Raw genomic sequence first — 17,350 nt, forward strand, 5'->3', positions numbered from 1 at the left:
CATTTTACAATTAGATAATACCGGTGTAAAAATATTTGAAGGAAAAAGTACGTAATATGCAATTCATGTACTTAAATACATTCACGTAATTTTAATAATGCAATAATGCAAAAAATAATTGTTACTCGCAGCCAAATGCTGCATTAAAAAAAATTAACTACTGCTACTTATATTAAGGAAAAATTTCTTGGGGGTGAGATGTGTTTTTTAGGCAATAGATTTTTTTAAAGATTAAAGTAAAACTAATAACCGTAGGCACCTGATTTATAAGGAGGAATGAAATAATACTTGATATCTGTGCACATAATTGTTTTAAGCACAGCTAGGTGACATTACATATTTTCACATAAGAAGTTTCACCAATTAACTTTTTTTTTAAAAATTAAAGTCCTAATATGTAAAGAAATAATATATAGGTACTAATTACTTGAATTAAGACTATTGTTTTCATATTATATTTCTCTCTGTGCAGAAGAGAACTGCTAACGATAAAAGTGTAAAATATGACTTATTAACTGGAAGAAATTTTTTTAAGTCTTCTTGCAAAAAATATTAAGTTTCAGTCATACCATGATTAACTGCATTTGAAAATATTAATCAATTTCGTTTGCAGTGTTTGAAAACAATCTTACTGTTATCGAGCTTAATAATAGCAACGATGATAAGTGTTGTAAAACGAGACATTCCTGGGAATAAAGAAAGTGCGGGGGTGGTCCTACAATCAGCGAGGTCGGCAACAGGGGCGAAGCCAGGAAGGGGGGGGGGTGGTTTAGGGGTTCAAACAGCACCACCCCCCCCCCCACCTTAGCAACCAAATCCTTAATTAATTTCTTATTCATCACTGAAACAAATTTCATATTAAAAATTAATAAAAAAAATTTTACCATTACGATATTCAAATTTAAGTACGGAAAACTGCTAAAATAGTACTGTTTTACACCTTAAAATCCAAATTTTCCCGGGGGAGGACCCATCCACCCCCACCCTCCCGCTTTAATACGGGAAGGGGGGGGGGGGCCATGCTTCCTAACACCCCCCCCCCCATACACAAATCCTGGCCACGCCACTGGGTCGGGGGACGAGAGCCGGCACCTGGCGGCACGCGGCGGAAGAAGCCCAGCGGAGCCCGCAGCAGCGCGCGACACAGGTCCGCGTGCAGCCGTCGGGCCGCTGCCACGCAGGCTGCGCCCAGCAGCAGAGACCTGCCCGCCGTCAGCAGCGCCGTGGCCGCCACGCAGCTTGCGAACACGCACAGCAGCGCCTCCCGGCCCGGCGGCGGCTGAGAGAAGGAGCTGCCCGTGCCGTTGGCCAGGTCGCGGGAGAGGTCCGGCGGCGGTGCGGCTCCCGCCGCCTCCAACCGCCCTCCCGCCAGGGAGCTGTTGGCGTCGTCGGGGCGGAACTCCTCGTACAGGCCTCTCACCTCCTCCTGCTTGGTCCTGCACATACACCCATCACTTGATTCCCACTCGCAGCTCTCAAAAATCACCACTATATTTTACCAGTGGTAGGTGACAACGTCTAACAAATCGATGAACTCCGGCTGCACGCACTAAAAAGTGTCCCGTTACGCACATTGTCCCGTTACGCTGTGTACCGTTACGTTGTGTCCCGTTACGCTCATCGTACGCTAGCGACGCATCTATCTCTCTCTCTCTTCCGCTCGATCGGAACAACCATCGATTTGGCCTTTTTTCGAGGCACATTAAACTTGGAAACACCCCCTTTCGTTTCCTACTTTTTCCTATCGTCGTCCTATATCCTCAACAGAATAACACAGATTGGAAGAAGTTAAATTCCAAAAACTTGTGTAAACGTTTTGGTTAAAATAATCTCTTCGTTAAAGTAATGAACATATATTTGAATTAATGAGTGCAAATAAAAAGTAAATTTTATCAATTAAATTGTAGATTTCATTTCATACCTTCTTTGTATCCATAAAAAATAGTGATAATTCAATAAAAATTATTCAATTTTATTCATAATCGTATGCAATCATTTCATCAATGTTTTGTTATGACGTTGTCACGTTAAACTACCGTCCGTAAACCGACTTTACAGACAACCAATTTTTTTTGTTATGACTTCATCTTTCCCATTTGTATTTGCCAGTTTACACACAAACAGCAATGATTAATGTATGAGCAACTGCACTAATTTGAACTTAGGAAACTCCTTACCGTTCGTCTCCCCACCCGTCCAAATATTTTTTTTTTTTAACCCAACTTTTCTAGGACTTTTTCTTATGGGTATTGTAGGAGCGCCGAGTTAACCAGTGCATCTTTGTTCACATCAGCTTAATTTGGTTGTTCTGTAGGTATTGACTATTTATTAGTCCAAGCGCAGAAAAAACAACCTTCTAAGAGCTCGACACTTGGCTGCCAACGACGGACTCCTAATAAGGAAATGCCGGGACGCCGTTAAGACCGAACAAAGGACCTAAAACTATAAGACAGGCGATCTCTCTGCATTCGGCATCATCCATCTACTGCCATCGATGGCAGATTCAGGAAGTAGCTCAAGCGAGAAATAAGAGTACTTTTTTTTTTTGGCAGCCACGTCGTTTTGTTGTTTTGGAATCAAACCTGATTAATTTTTAGATGATCACCAAACGTATTGTGACTAACATGCCATAGAAGTCTGCGTTATATAGCAGCAGTTTATATCATGAAATCGTTAAAATAAAATAATTGTTATAAATTGTTTGTCCTGACAACATTATGTGCATTTTTCTTCCTCCATTATCTACATAAATTCAACATATATTCATCATGGGTGCTAAATAAATAGCGGACTATACATTTCCAGGTCTCTGGTCCAATTCACAGAGATATCATAGAGCTGGATTACAGACGTAAGTGGTAAAACAAAAGTTAAAATTGATGCAGCCTTGCACCATATGTACTTTTTATTCAAAAGTAGGCGTAAAGTGGAGCTCATGACCGTAATATAAGAAATGGAATAAACCAGGTTGATTCCTGAAATGGAATCAACTTGTTGTCCACTTAAAATATAATTAAGGTTAATTCTTGTCTCCATCATTCGAGGCCATCATTGACTGACAATTTTTCAACACAATTCTCAAACTCAGCTGATGTATGCAAAACTATGTGGGTTTGTTTACTAATGGCATGCCAAAAGACGCATATTTTGTTAATATGTAATAATAAAGTTGTAAATTCACACATATCAAATTTAAAATGAACTCTTAACGAAATAACAGAACAACTACCGGCACTGTACTGAAACTCCGACTAAACTATAGTCAACACAAAAGTTCATAACTATTTATAAATTTCTATACTTTTGTCTCAATTTTGTTAAGGACACGTTACCTGCCATGATTTTGCAAAATATCTTCCAGACGGTTACATAAAACAGAAAATTATATATCTATTTTGGGTACATAATAGGCGAAATCAGACCAAATAAATGTATAGCTAGGAGGAAAGTTTAAATTTAAAAAAAAAACCTTCAACTCCCTTGATACAAAAAAAAATTGGTTGTCTGTAATGTCGGTTTACGGACGATATTTTAACGTGACAACGTCATAACAAAACATTGATGAAATGATTGCATACTTTAATGAATAAAAAAGAATCATTTTTATTGAATTATCAGTATTTTGTATGGATACAAAGAAGGAGTGAAATGAAATATACAATTTATTTGATAAATTTACTTTTATTTGCACTCATTAATTCATATATGTTTATTACTTTGACCGAAGAGATTATTTTAACTATAACTTTTATACATGTTTGCTATTTAACTTCAAGATCGTCGAGAATGTTTTACGCTTTTTTACAATTACACATTTTACGACGAAGTTTGTTCGTTGTGAAATTAAACGTAGAATTTAATAAAAATGCCCTTGCAGTTTATAAAATAAGTATTAGTAAGTTTAAGAAAAAATTTCGGCTTTAATCTCCAACCCAGACGCTCGTTAGTACAAAAACGTATTTGAAAATTCAACTTTACTTTTAAATAACCGTACCAATTGTGCTGAAAATCGGTGGACGATCGTTAAATTAGGCTACATAATATTAATAATTCAAACGACGAAAACATGATTGAAAAGTAAATCGATGGTTGTTCCAATCGAGTGGAAGAGAGATGAGGTGCAAGCGTACAATGAGCGTAACGGGACACATCGTAGTGGGACAATGTGCGTTACGGGACACTTTTTCTTGCGTGCAGCTGGCGTTCATCCATTTATTAGACATTGTCACGTCAAACAATCCCTTTTGCCACAGTCTATAGGCTTAGGTGGATTTCGAAGCACCTATTACTTCTGCATAAGTTCTGTAAACTTCTATAAACTTCTGTAACAATTTAAGAACTTAATGTACATGACATCCCATATCCCACTAATAATATAAATGTGAAAGTTTGGATGGATGGATGTTTGTTACTCAATCACGCCAGAACGGCTAAACGGATCTGGATGAAATTTGGCACAGAGATAGATTATAGTCTGGAATAGCACATAGACCACATATTAGTATAAAATTCCATCCCTTAGGGAGTGAAAAAGTGATAATTTCATTTTATAACAGAAAAAACATAGGTCATAGACATACAAATAGTGAGTGAGTGTCATTCCTCTTTGTCTGCAATACGATCATACACATAGTAAGGTGTGGCAAATTCATATTTTTCTCCTTGGTGAGACCAGCCCGCTTAGTGAAGCTCGTAGCGGCTAGCAAAATAAAGGCTCTAATAACAGTTTTGTTCTTAACTTCGTCAATAGATAGAATTGCCTTGAATTTTAAATGCACCATCGTTTGATAGATTTGTCATGTCTTTAATTTTCGTTTGTTTGTGCCGTATGCGTTCCTATACCATTAATCCGATTACGATGAAATTTTGGTGAGTTATGTGCATGCCCGTGAAGGTTTCTGAGACGGTTAACTATTTTGCACTAGTTGGAGCACGAATCGTTTCAAAATAAATAATTTTGCACATTATTGGGCTTCGTCAGTCTGCGCAACACTCGTTCATCACGAGAGGAAGAAGCAGCTTAATGGGTGACGTCATCATGCCCGTCACCAGACCGCTTCGCTGAGATGACCGAGTACCGCGACACTCTGGAGAGTATCACTGGTTCGAGTCCCGCATTATCAGTGAGGGCTATAGTATTTTGCCCGATAAGGCATTCGTACATCAGCCCCTGTGGCCTAATGGATAAGGCGTCGGTCTCCTAAACCGGCGATTGTGGGTTCGAGTCCCACCAGGGGTAGAATGTTTCTTTTTTCATTCAATAATCAAGCAGATAATTGATATTTTAATAAGTACCTAAAAAAAAAATTAATTGTCTGCAAAGTCGGTTTACGGACGATAGTTTAACGTGACAACGTCATAACAAAATATTGATGAAATGATTGATCCAGAAGAAAAGGAAATATCATATTCGGCCTGAGAATGAGCCGTAATAGGTTTTTGCACCCAAACCATTTAGGGATTAAAAATATTATATTCTATGAGGAAGAATTTTATTTAAATTTTTCTATCTTTTGTATGATAAAATCTACCCTTGCATAATTTTATGAATCAAATTGAATCAAATTTTTTGAATTATCACTATTTTGTATGGATACAAAGAAGGAGTGAAATGAAATGTACAATTTAAATAATAAATTTACTTTTATATGCATTCTTTAATTCAAATATATTTATTACTTTTGAAATGTTGCGTGCGCCGTATTTATTTTTAAAAGTACAAAAAAAAAATTTGCAGCTGCCGAGACGGCCACGAGACCGTATTGAGAATAATTGTTTCAGATGGTATAAATTAATAATACTCCACGCACGATATTTGTTTGAATTTCTTTTAACTAGCATATTCTCTGTTGGACTCGAAATATTTACACGCTCGTGGGCTCATAACTATAATACGGTGTGTGATTTAGTTGATCAAATAATAACTCATGACAAATAATTACCAATGTCAAAATAAAACGTGAAAAGTATCATGCCAGCAATAAATATTTAGTTACACAGCTAAAACAATACTCATACAACACTGTTTAAATATACTGATTTACTCTAGTAATTAAAATAATACGTACTTGTAAGAACGCCATTTCCTTGCGAATATACTCCCGTGGCGCGGTGCACAACAATAACCTCGAACCAGTACGCCGCCATGTGGCGGCCGAGTTCTCTGTACCGTCCACAACATACCAGAGAGATGCCACGCATGCGTAGTAGTGGGAGGGACATCCGTAGTGGGACATCCGTAGTGGGACATCCGTAGTGGGACAATGTATCGTGCGTGCAGCCAGCGTCCATCGATTTATTAGACGTCACGTCAAAAATTTCAAAATTTATCACATTTAATGTGTTTAATTTATATTATATAGCGGCACTTCGTCTGTTTTTGTTGTATAAGTGCGCACGCATGACAAAATTTATTTAAATATAAAATATAGACAGAGATAGAGTGATATATATATATATATATAGAGTGAGATAGAGAGAGACAGAGATTAGTTGAGATGGAGCGAGGTATAGAAAATGAAATGGGCTAGAGAAAGAGATATATAGATGTATAGAGCTATATAGAGATTTATATATAGAAGATATAGAGATATTGGGAGGTATATATGTATATATAAAGCGATAAATAGAGATAGAGTGATACATAAATATAAATATATGTAGATGGAGATAAATATATATTTAGAGAGATGGATAGATGATTTGTATATGTGTAACTACTTCAAACATATTACAAAACAAAACTGAATGAGGCATTGCAATGCATGCCGAGCATTAGCTAGATAATAGAATCTTTTCAATATTAGTAATCTCTTATTTTTCGGCGTTTTTTTCTATAGTGCTTTATAGAGTCTAGATTACATAAAGACCACCAATTTTTAGATATAAAAAGTTAAATAACTATACACTGGCAGAACGTCTGTTGGGATCTGAAAGTTATATAAATTATTTTGCACACTTGAAATTCAAATTAAGAAGACAATTACTAAATACATTTGATTTCGAATGTCTCCTTCAACCTGTGTTAAAAAATGATTGATAAAGCATTTTCTCATATTCCATGCAGCAAAAATGTTTCGATTGTTTTTAACAATGCATCCACCATTGTTTATCTTAGAACGAATTTCATATTATGCCTACTAATATATTTATGAATTTTGTTTGTCATTTAAAAACTATTTTTTATTCTTTTTACGTATATGTAAACTTATAATAAAATGCTTTGGACCAAGGCTATATAATATTAAAATTGTTTAAAATATAATCGAGCTGATTTTTAAAAATTGTAATTCCTGTTTTTACAAAAATTGTTTGGGCCAAAGTTTTTGGGTAATGTTTAAATTTTACAATAAATTAAAACGGACTTGATAATATACTTACTAAACAAGTTATGGTACTTTTCATGTCTTGTTTCCACCCATTGCAGTAATGTTAGGTTACTTAAAAATGTGGAAAACCAGGTCCAAAGCTTGCTCTTATCGGAGCCATTTCATTACATGGTTTAAAATTTTGACCTGCGAATTGAATGATTAGATTGTTGACGTAGCTGCTCCGAAAGCAAATTCCAGCGGCCGGTGTAAAAAAAAAAAAATACGCGAAATGTAATAGTTGAAAACTCAATTCACGTAGTATTTTTACCATGCTCGGCGTTACTTTGAGGAATTCTACGTTAAATTTTCGTATTCGAGTTTCGTATTTCAAGTGTGTTTGCAACAGGCCCTCCTACCTCGCCCAAAGGGGAAAACACGAAGACCGGACAAAGAGATATTAATTAATACACAAACACACATAAAACATTTCGATGTCAAATGTAAAAAAAAAGCACAGAAAATTTCGTGTGAACCAACAATATGACAACAATGTCACAGCTCGAAAAAAAAAACACAATGGGATGACAATGACGAAACAGTTGAGGCCACTTGCTGGGCCTCAGTCTTCCTGCACCCCCTTGACAATCTGTGGGGGGAGGGAGGTGATCCGATACAGGGTGTGATCCTGGGTGAGGGTGTTGATGTTGTTGGGTGGCAGGCCCACGGTGTTACCACCAGCTGTATCTGGGGAACCCTGTCCTCCCGCTGCCAGCAATCAATCTCGCTCAAACACGTTTTCGACAATTCCCTACGGACGCGCGTCGAGTGGACGGCGCACCCACCAGAAGGCGACCCAGTAGTCGGAGCCCGAGGCGGCGGCCTGGCACAGCAGCAGCAGCAGCGCCAGCCCCGCGAGGCGAGCGGCTCCGCCCCCGGACCGCAGCCAGCCGGCGCGCGCCGCCGCCGCCCTGTCGCCGAGGAACGGGGACTCCGAGGCCTCGCCGCCTCCCGCGACGTCCGCCTCTTCGTCTTCATCGCCGCCCGCGCTGCTCTGGAGCACGCACCGGCCTTCTTTCAATCATTCCTTCAACGGGGTGTCACACAACACAGCCAGTGGCGTAGCCAGGATTTGGGTATGGGGGGGTGTTAAGAAGCATGCCGCCTTCCCCCCCCTTCCCGTATTAAAGCGAGGGTCCGGGGGTCCTCCCCCGGGAAAATTTGGATTTTAAGGTGTAAAATAGTGCTATTTTTAGCGTTTTCGGTACTCAATTTAAATATTCTAATGGTAAAAATTTTATTAATTTTTAAAATGAAATTTGTTTGAGTGATGAATAAGAAATTTAAATAAAGATGTTGTGCTAAGGGGGGGGGGGGGGGGGTGTTTGAACACCTAACCCCCCCCCCCCCCCCCCGGCTACTCCCCTGAATACAGCATGTCCATAAAATAATGTTCCAGTTTCAATGTTACAACAGTTTGATTTAGACTATTTACAACAAATATTTTTTAAAAAATTTTCAATTTGTGCACATTTAGTGATTCGGCACACATCCAAACCTAAAGTCCAATTCTTCGCACAACAGCAAATTTTTTGCTTAATTTGTGTTTTTTTTTTTTTTGTCTTTTGGTTTTTTTTTTTTGTAGTTTTCTTCTACAGACATACATGTGCTTAGCAATGGCTTATGTCCAAAAGCTTACATAAAGACATGCACTCCATTTGCAGAAATCTTTCAAAGATAACACAATACAGTATGTCCATAAAAGAATGTTCCAGTTTCAATGGTGTATTACAACAGTTTATTTACACTATTTACAACAAATATTTTTTAAAATTTTTCAATTGTGCACATTTAAGTGATTCGGCACACATCCAACCTAAAGTCCAATTCTTCGCACACTTTGGTTAACTAGTCCGGAGTAATGGAAGCAACATATGTACTCTTCAATTCTGTGTTCTCAACTATGGCAAATCATTAGGTAGCGTCGATACGTAAACGCGATCTTTTATAAAGCCCCGAAATAAAAATAAAAAATCGCATTGCATTACGTCAAGAGAACGTGGAGGCCAGCGAATAAACAGCTTTCTGTCGTCTCGACCATCACGACCAATCCAATGGTCCGGGACTTCGACGTTCATCCACTCTCGTTCAAATAGATTGCAATGGGGAGGAGATCCATCCTGTTGCCGAATAAGGCTTCCAGATTCAATAACTGCTAATTGGGAAAAGAGCCATTCTTTCGCGCTGCCAGCGAGAAAACAACAAAGCTGTATTCACGCATGCGCTTATCTGAAACTGTATGAGTTACTCTTTAATTGTGACCTTGAACCAATACTTTACAACGCTTTCAGTTAATACTATAAATTTTATAACTGGGATATTGTTTATGGACATACTGTACATGAATGCGACGGAAGTTAAGGAACGGAAATGTGTAACAACCATGGTGCTGCCATTCGTGGCGGATGGTGTGAACCAGAGTTTACAAAGACAAAGGGAAACCTTATAGAATTAACTGTTTAATAAATTTAAAAAAATGGGCAGTATTTAAATAAAATTTATTCCGGGTCCAAAGCTATTTTGCTCACTATACGTCATAGAGAAAACACGAAGACCGGACAAAGAGTGATTAATTAATACACAAACACACATAAAACATTTCGATGTTAAATATGAAAAAGCATAGATAGCACAGAGAATTTCGTGTGAACCAACAATATGACAACAATATCACAGGGAGATAAAGTAGAAACCAGTTTTCACTTCTAATCATAAGACTTTAAACAAAATCAGGTTTCACCAAAATCAGTCCAGTGGTTTTTGCGTGATGCTCAAAAAAACAAACAGACGAACAGGCAGACACACAGTTGTGGTTTTATTTTTATATCTCGAGCTTCCTTCATTGCAGAGATGTACCAGTTTTTAAGTCAGATCATAAGCGTATAAACAAAAATGTTTTATTTAAATAGGGCCAGTAGTTTTTGCGTCAATCTCGAAAAAACAAACACAAACAGACAACATACAGTTTTATAATTATGGTGTATTACCTTGCATTTCGGCGTTAAATGGTGTATTGGCATATTTTTTAGTGTTATTTCGGCTTTATCGCTGTTCACCATATAATATTTTCCCTACACATTGCTCTCACTTCAGCGTTTGATTTAGAAATGATGCTAAATTGTCTCACCTGAGTGGAAATGTAAGATATTTCTCTCGTTAAGGAATCGTGAATGTGTTCTTCCACCTCTACTTCGTTTTTGGTTAAAATAGTCTCAAAGTTGAGCTTGCTGGCTTGAAGCTCTTGATAAGTTCCTTGAATCTCAATCTGCCCCTACAAAACAAAATGAGTGACATTATGTAATCGTTCTGGTCAAAACCAACTTTAAAATTTATTTTAAGTCCGAAAGAAAAACAAGTTAAAAGATATTGTAGTAAAACAAGCCAACTAATATACTATCATCAAGTTGTCTACGCAATGAGTTAACTAATTTGCTTTTAATTTGATGGTACGTACACACATATATAAGAGAACCAAGAAACAGCATATAAAACTTAGCAATTAATATCAAAATTTGCTTTATTTTTACTATAACTTTAAGGCTGGAGTAGTATGTAAATGACGGTCCGGGCGCAGGCGCCAGGCGCTGGTGCCGGTGCCGGTGTCCGCCATCTTGGATTGTGACGTCACGGCGGCCATCTTGGATGGTTGTGACCTTGACCTTTGACCTTGACCTTGAATTTGATCCTCAAAAATCGCCAAAATCCGCCAAAATTGGGCAAAATTTGCCCAAAATTCCTCAAAAATCGCCAAAATTTCCATTTCTGTGGAAAAAAGTTCCGCCAAAAAATCTCAAAAAATTCCACAAATTAAAAATTTCTCATTTCGAGGGAAAAATTTCCCGTTTCGAGGGAAAAATTCCCGTTTTTAGTCCTTAAAAATCCCAGCGGCTGAAAATTCCTAAAACTGGCTTAAGCATCCTTAACTCAAGCCTCAGTTAAGCCATTTCTAGGAATAAGGATACCATGGCCGCCATCTTGAATTATGACGTCATCGTTGCAATTTCCGTTACGGCCGCCATCTTTAAATTTATTATCCGATTTTAATGAAAAAAATTTAAAATTCATAAAACAAATTAAATAATAAAATTTTTAATAAAATATTTAAAAAACAATCATTTACGACACGGAGCTCGGAGTCCTCGGTTCGAACCCAACGAGTGCAAAAAAAATAAAAATGGCGACCGATCCTTCCCCCGAGGTGGCTGCAGGCATACTGACTCCCACCACTTTTTATCATCATCTAGTATGACGTCATGGCCGCCATCTTGTCTTCGATGCTGGAAGCCATCATCATTGTATCGTCGGCTAGAGTGCGCCGATGACATGTTAGTTTAATTAGTATCCGCAAGAGTGCAGTAATCATTTATTACTGTGACATCCGCCATCTTGTCATTTGGCCGCCATCTTGAAAATCCGTAATTATTTAGCTAGAAATTCGGGAAAAGTTCCAAAATTCATTAAATAAATCACTCATTAATTTACATATTGATTCGATCGATTCCCGTCCTCGGTTCGATACCCGATCGTTGCAATAATGTTTAATCTTATGTAAAAAAATAATTTAAATAAACCATGTTCAACATTCTTAAAGAGACTTTAAATCCTCTACTACCACCATCCTATCCGACATCAAGACCACCATATTGGAAATGTGTAATTTTAATGCTAGAGATCCGGGAAAAAGTTCAGAAATCATTAAATAAATTTCCGATCAATATACTGATTAATTAGATCGACTAAGATCCTTGGTACGATCTAGGATGATGCAAAAAAAATTAAATATATCATCAATTTAACATAATAGTAACAGGTTCGAGGAATTAAACACCGCAAGTTCTTTTACAAACATAATATTTATTACATAATTTCTATTCTACTACAGGATCACTTACGAAAGCCAACAATCTTATAATCATTTAGTTCTGCAGCGGTGTGAAATGACTAATTCTTAGCTCCAATCGGTTTATACTAGACAGAGTCCAGCCAGAACCTTTACAGACATAGTCCACCTCTTCTTGACAGAGTTTCTGAATACCGTTTTTAACAGTTTGCTTCACATCGTTAGAACTGTAAATTACTGCAGCAGATGTCTTGAATGCACACTTCTTCACTTCGTCATCGAACGGATATGGCTTTCCATATATACAGTCCAACCACAAGTTATATTTCAAAGGTCCGTTTGTTGCTACATCATCAGTAAGCTGATTGATTATCTTCTGTCTGATATCGTCAAGAAAATTACAAATGTCCTTTGACTCACCGAACGTATTTAGATAATAGTAGTCTTTCAACGTTCCACGAAATGCAGACTGCGCCAAGTAGAAGCCATTATCGTTCACTTGTAATGCTACGAACACAGTCTTAGGTTTAGTTCCATGTTCAGACGTCATAACAATCGGTTGCTGGGCATCTGTTTTTTTGGTTGTACGCTTTCGTGTCTCCAATCTAAAGCGAGGAGTCGAAATGTCGGCAGGTAGTTCAGCAGTAGGAGCACAGACTCCACCTTTACATTTTTTCGCATGATGTCGCAAACTGTCAATTCGAGTAAACCATTTAAGGCACTCATCACATCGAAACTTCATGCGAGAAGGATTCTTCGCGCATTTGCTCCGCTCATGTCTTCGTGCATCATGGTAAAATGCGAACGACGTATCACAGTAGCTGCAAGGATACCGTGGTGATGAAGACGATCCTTTCAGACCCGATCCAGATACAGGCGTTGCAACAGTAGTACCATTTCCAGGCATTCTCTTATGCACATCGATGCATCGTTGTTGCGCCGAAACCTTTACTTTCTGCCGCACAGCAGGACCTTTGCATGCCTTCATGTGCGTTTTCATATTATCTTTTCTGGCAAACTGCTTATGACATTTCTCACAAACAAACATTTTACGATATAGGTTCTTGGCACATTCGCTCCTCTCGTGTCGCCGAGCATTGCTGTTGTTTGAGAAAATCTTGTCACAGTAACAGCACCGATGTTCGCTAGTTGTCAAATCAGCATCCATTGAAGTCTCCATCGAGGTCGTATCGTCGATCGTCGTGGTTTCCTGCACATCCAGCTCAGTAGTCATTAAGCTATCTTCTGCTGGTGGTATCACATCTGTTGAAATCTCCTCCAATGTTGACATCGTCGTCGTTGCCAACGGGATCTGCTCCACCATTGTCGTCGCTGTCGTCAAGGTTCCCGTAGACGATGATACAACGTCCATCGAGTTCGGCGTTAAAGTAGGTAAATATGCCATCGAGTTCTCAAGAACAGGTAATTACGCGACTTATTCACCAGATGAAATAATCTGGGTGATCCTTACACCGTCGACGACAGTAACAAACTGAGCGACCTGCTGTCTAGGACTCGCTTATATACATGCACCGGATGGAATAATACGCAAGTCAAATCAAGAACCACTTACTATAATACCAGAGTCAAAACAACATTAAAAATAGAAGGACCATCAACGAAAAGGCAGCACATTTGGAAGCACCGACAACGAAAAGGCAGCACCGACAACGAAAAGGCAGCACCGACAACGAAAAGGCAGCACATTTGGAAGCACCGACAACGAAAAGGCAGCACCGACAACGAAAAGGCAGCACATTTGGAAGCACCGACAACGAAAAGGCAGCACCGACAACGAAAAGGCAGCACCGACAACGAAAAGGCAGCACATTTGGAAGCACCGACAACGAAAAGGCAGCACCGCCAAAAGAAAAGACAGCACATTTGGAAGCACCGACAACGAAAAGGAAGCACCATCAACGAAAAGGCCGCACCGCCAACGAAAAGGAAGCACATTTGGAAGCACCGGCAAAGAAAAGGCAGCACCGCCCACGAAAAGGCAGCACATTTGGAAGCACCGACAACGAAAAGGCAGCACCGACAACGAAAAGGCAGCACATTTGGAAGCACCGACAACGAAAAGGCTGCACCGACAACGAAAAGGCAGCACATTTGGAAGCACCGACAAAGAAAAGGCAGCACCGCCAACGAAAAGGAAGCACATTTGGAAGCACCGACAAAGAAAAGGCAGCACCGCCAACGAAAAGGAAGAACATTTGGAAGCACCGACAACGAAAAGGCAGCACCGCCAAAAGAAAAGACAGCACATTTGGAAGCACCGACAACGAAAAGGAAGCACCATCAACGAAAAGGCCGCACCGCCAACGAAAAGGAAGCACATTTGGAAGCACCGGCAAAGAAAAGGCAGCACCGCCCACGAAAAGGAAGCACATTTGGAAGCACCGACAAAGAAAAGGCAGCACCGCCAACGAAAGGAAGCACATTTGGAAGCACCGACAACGAAAAGGCAGCACCATCGACGAAAAGGAAGCACATTAATTTGTCATTGACTGCAATATTCATTGGTTCCAATATTCATTGGCTCCAATATTCATTGGCTCCAATATTCAATGGCTCCAATATTCATTGACTCCAATATTCATTGGCTCCATCAGTCATTGACACCTACAGTCTTTTGGTTCCAAAAATCTTTTGGCCCCAAATATATTAGGCTAGAATTCTTCGAGTCTAAGAGACTATGAGACCACATGGCTACGAGTCTAAAATGATCTAGCTGGTTACGAGTTATACATGGCTTGCGAGGCTACAGAGCTACGAAGTTTCTAGTACACAGGTTTACATGACTGCGAGGATACAGGACTACAAGTCTGCAAGAGTACTTGACTACGAAGGTACTCGTCTACATGACTCCAGTTACCGCATCTGTCTTCGACAGAATTTTCTCTTTTGCTCCAACTGCTCCATCAGCATTATGTTATAAGATTACAAGGCCTCTTGCTTACCTAGCTTCAAGTCTACGAGCCTCCAATGTATCATGACTACGAGACTACGAGCCATGAGGTTACGAGTCTATGCGATTGCGAGTCTTCTAGGTTACGTGATCGCGAGGCTTTAGGACTACGAAGCTTCCAGAACGCATGGTTACGAGACTGCGAGGCTACAATTCTACGAGGTCCCAAGACATCCTGGCTACGCGACTACGAGCCATGAGGTTACGAGACTACGTGACTACGAATCTTCAAGTTTACGAGACTGCGAGGCTACAGAGCTACGAAGCCTCTAGAAAACGAGTTTACGTGACTGCGTGGATACAGGAATACAAGTTTGCATGAGTTCTTGACTACGAAGCTACTCGTCTACAAGGCTCCAATTGACACATCTGTCTTCGATGGAATTTTCTCTTTTGCTACATCTACGCCATCAGCATTATGTTATAAGATTACAAAGCTACTTGCTTACGTAGCTTCAAGTCTACGAGGCTCCAATACATCATGACTAAGAGACTACGAGCCATGAGGTTACGAGACTATGCGATTGCAAGTCTTCAAGGTTACGTCATCGCGAGGCTATAGGACTACGAAGCTTCCAGAACGCATGGTTACGAGAATGCATGACTAATTGGCCGCATGGCTACGAAACTTTATGTCTCTAACTGACTACAATAGCACTATTCAGTGGTGAGAGTTAATTTATTTCATGCAAAGGTACTTGCTGCAAGCAGTTCCGCTTTTCAACATCAGATGACATCACGTTTTGCTTGCAGGTAAAATAATATTTATTTATTTTATGCGGGATGCGGGTTGTTCACTATCGATCGCATAAGAAGAATGGCATCGATAGTCTTCAAGGAGAAGGAAGTTCGTCCTTCCTGCTAGTGCTTCTCAGATTTCTCACGGTCCGCCATATTGGATTGCGACGTCACGGCTGCCATCTTAGATGGGTGTGACTTTGACCTTTGACCGAAACCGCAGGAATGATCGCAAGCACTCGGATTAATCATCAAAATATTGATAAGAATAATCAGGAGCACACGGACAAAACCATCATAATATTGGCAAGAATAATCAGGAGCACACAGAGAAAAACGACACACGTTTTCTTTGATATCATAAAATTACAGAAAAAAAATATTTAAAAATAAAAATAAATTAATAAAAAATTTAAAATAAAAACAAAAAATACATAAAATTCTGGCTTGTACTAGAACTCTATCTTTGCTCAACAATGATAAGTTTACAAGCTAGCAGAATCTGTTTATGTATTTTTTGGAACCAAAAGACTGTAGGTGTCAATGACTGATGGAGCCAATGAATATTGGAGTCAATGAATATTGGAGCCATTGAATATTGGAGCCAATGAATATTGGAGCCAATGAATATTGGAACCAATGAATATTGCAGTCAATGACAAATTAATGTGCTTCCTTTTCGTCGATGGTGCTGCCTTTTCGTTGTCGGTGCTTCCAAATGTGCTTCCTTTTCGTTGGCGGTGCTGCCTTTTCTTTGTCGGTGCTTCCAAATGTGCTTCCTTTTCGTTGGCGGTGCTGCCTTTTCTTTGTCGGTGCTTCCAAATGTGCTTCCTTTTCGTTGGTGGTGCTGCCTTTTCTTTGTCGGTGCTTCCAAATGTGCTGCCTTTTCGTTGTCGGTGCTGCCTTTTCGTTGTCGGTGCTTCCAAATGTGCTGCCTTTTCGTTGTCGGTGCTGCCTTTTCGTTGTCGGTGCTTCCAAATGTGCTGCCTTTTCGTTGTCGCTGCTGCCTTTTCGTTGTCGGTGCTGCCTTTTCGTTGTCGGTGCTGCCTTTTCGTTGTCGGTGCTTCCAAATGTGCTGCCTTTTCGTTGTCGGTGCTGCCTTTTCGTTGTCGGTGCTGCCTTTTCGTTGTCGGTGCTGCCTTTTCGTTGTCGGTGCTTCCAAATGTGCTGCCTTTTCGTTGTCGGTGCTGCCTTTTCGTTGTCGGTGCTTCCAAATGTGCTGCCTTTTCGTTGATGGTCCTTCTATTTTTAATGTTGTTTTGACTCTGGTATTATAGTAAGTGGTTCTTGATTTGACTTGCGTATTATTCCATCCGGTGCATGTATATAAGCGAGTCCTAGACAGCAGGTCGCTCAGTTTGTTACTGTCGTCGACGGTGTAAGGATCACCTAGATTATTTCATCTGGTGAATAAGTCGCGTAATTACCTGTTCT

General features: G+C 39.5%; 1 protein-coding gene and 1 non-coding gene across 2 annotated transcripts in view; one reads left to right on the top strand and one right to left on the bottom strand.

Annotated features, from left to right (window-relative positions):
• Positions 1 to 121: 121 nt before the first annotated feature.
• LOC134532269 (ATP-binding cassette sub-family C member 4-like) overlaps positions 122 to 17,350 on the bottom strand; it is a 70,969-nt gene continuing 53,740 nt past the window's right edge. The window contains exons 13-16 of the mRNA XM_063368687.1: positions 10,495 to 10,638; positions 8,153 to 8,361; positions 1,093 to 1,436; positions 122 to 138 (exon numbers count right to left, since the gene is read on the bottom strand). Of these exons, the coding sequence (XP_063224757.1) occupies positions 122 to 138; positions 1,093 to 1,436; positions 8,153 to 8,361; positions 10,495 to 10,638 (714 nt within the window). The remainder of the gene's footprint in view (positions 139 to 1,092; positions 1,437 to 8,152; positions 8,362 to 10,494; positions 10,639 to 17,350) is intronic.
• Positions 5,167 to 5,239, top strand: Trnar-ccu (transfer RNA arginine (anticodon CCU)). Its single transcript has one exon. It is a non-coding gene; the product is annotated as a tRNA-Arg (tRNA).

This window comes from Bacillus rossius, chromosome 5, assembly GCF_032445375.1.
Source record: "Bacillus rossius redtenbacheri isolate Brsri chromosome 5, Brsri_v3, whole genome shotgun sequence".
Taxonomy (NCBI): domain Eukaryota; kingdom Metazoa; phylum Arthropoda; class Insecta; order Phasmatodea; family Bacillidae; genus Bacillus; species Bacillus rossius.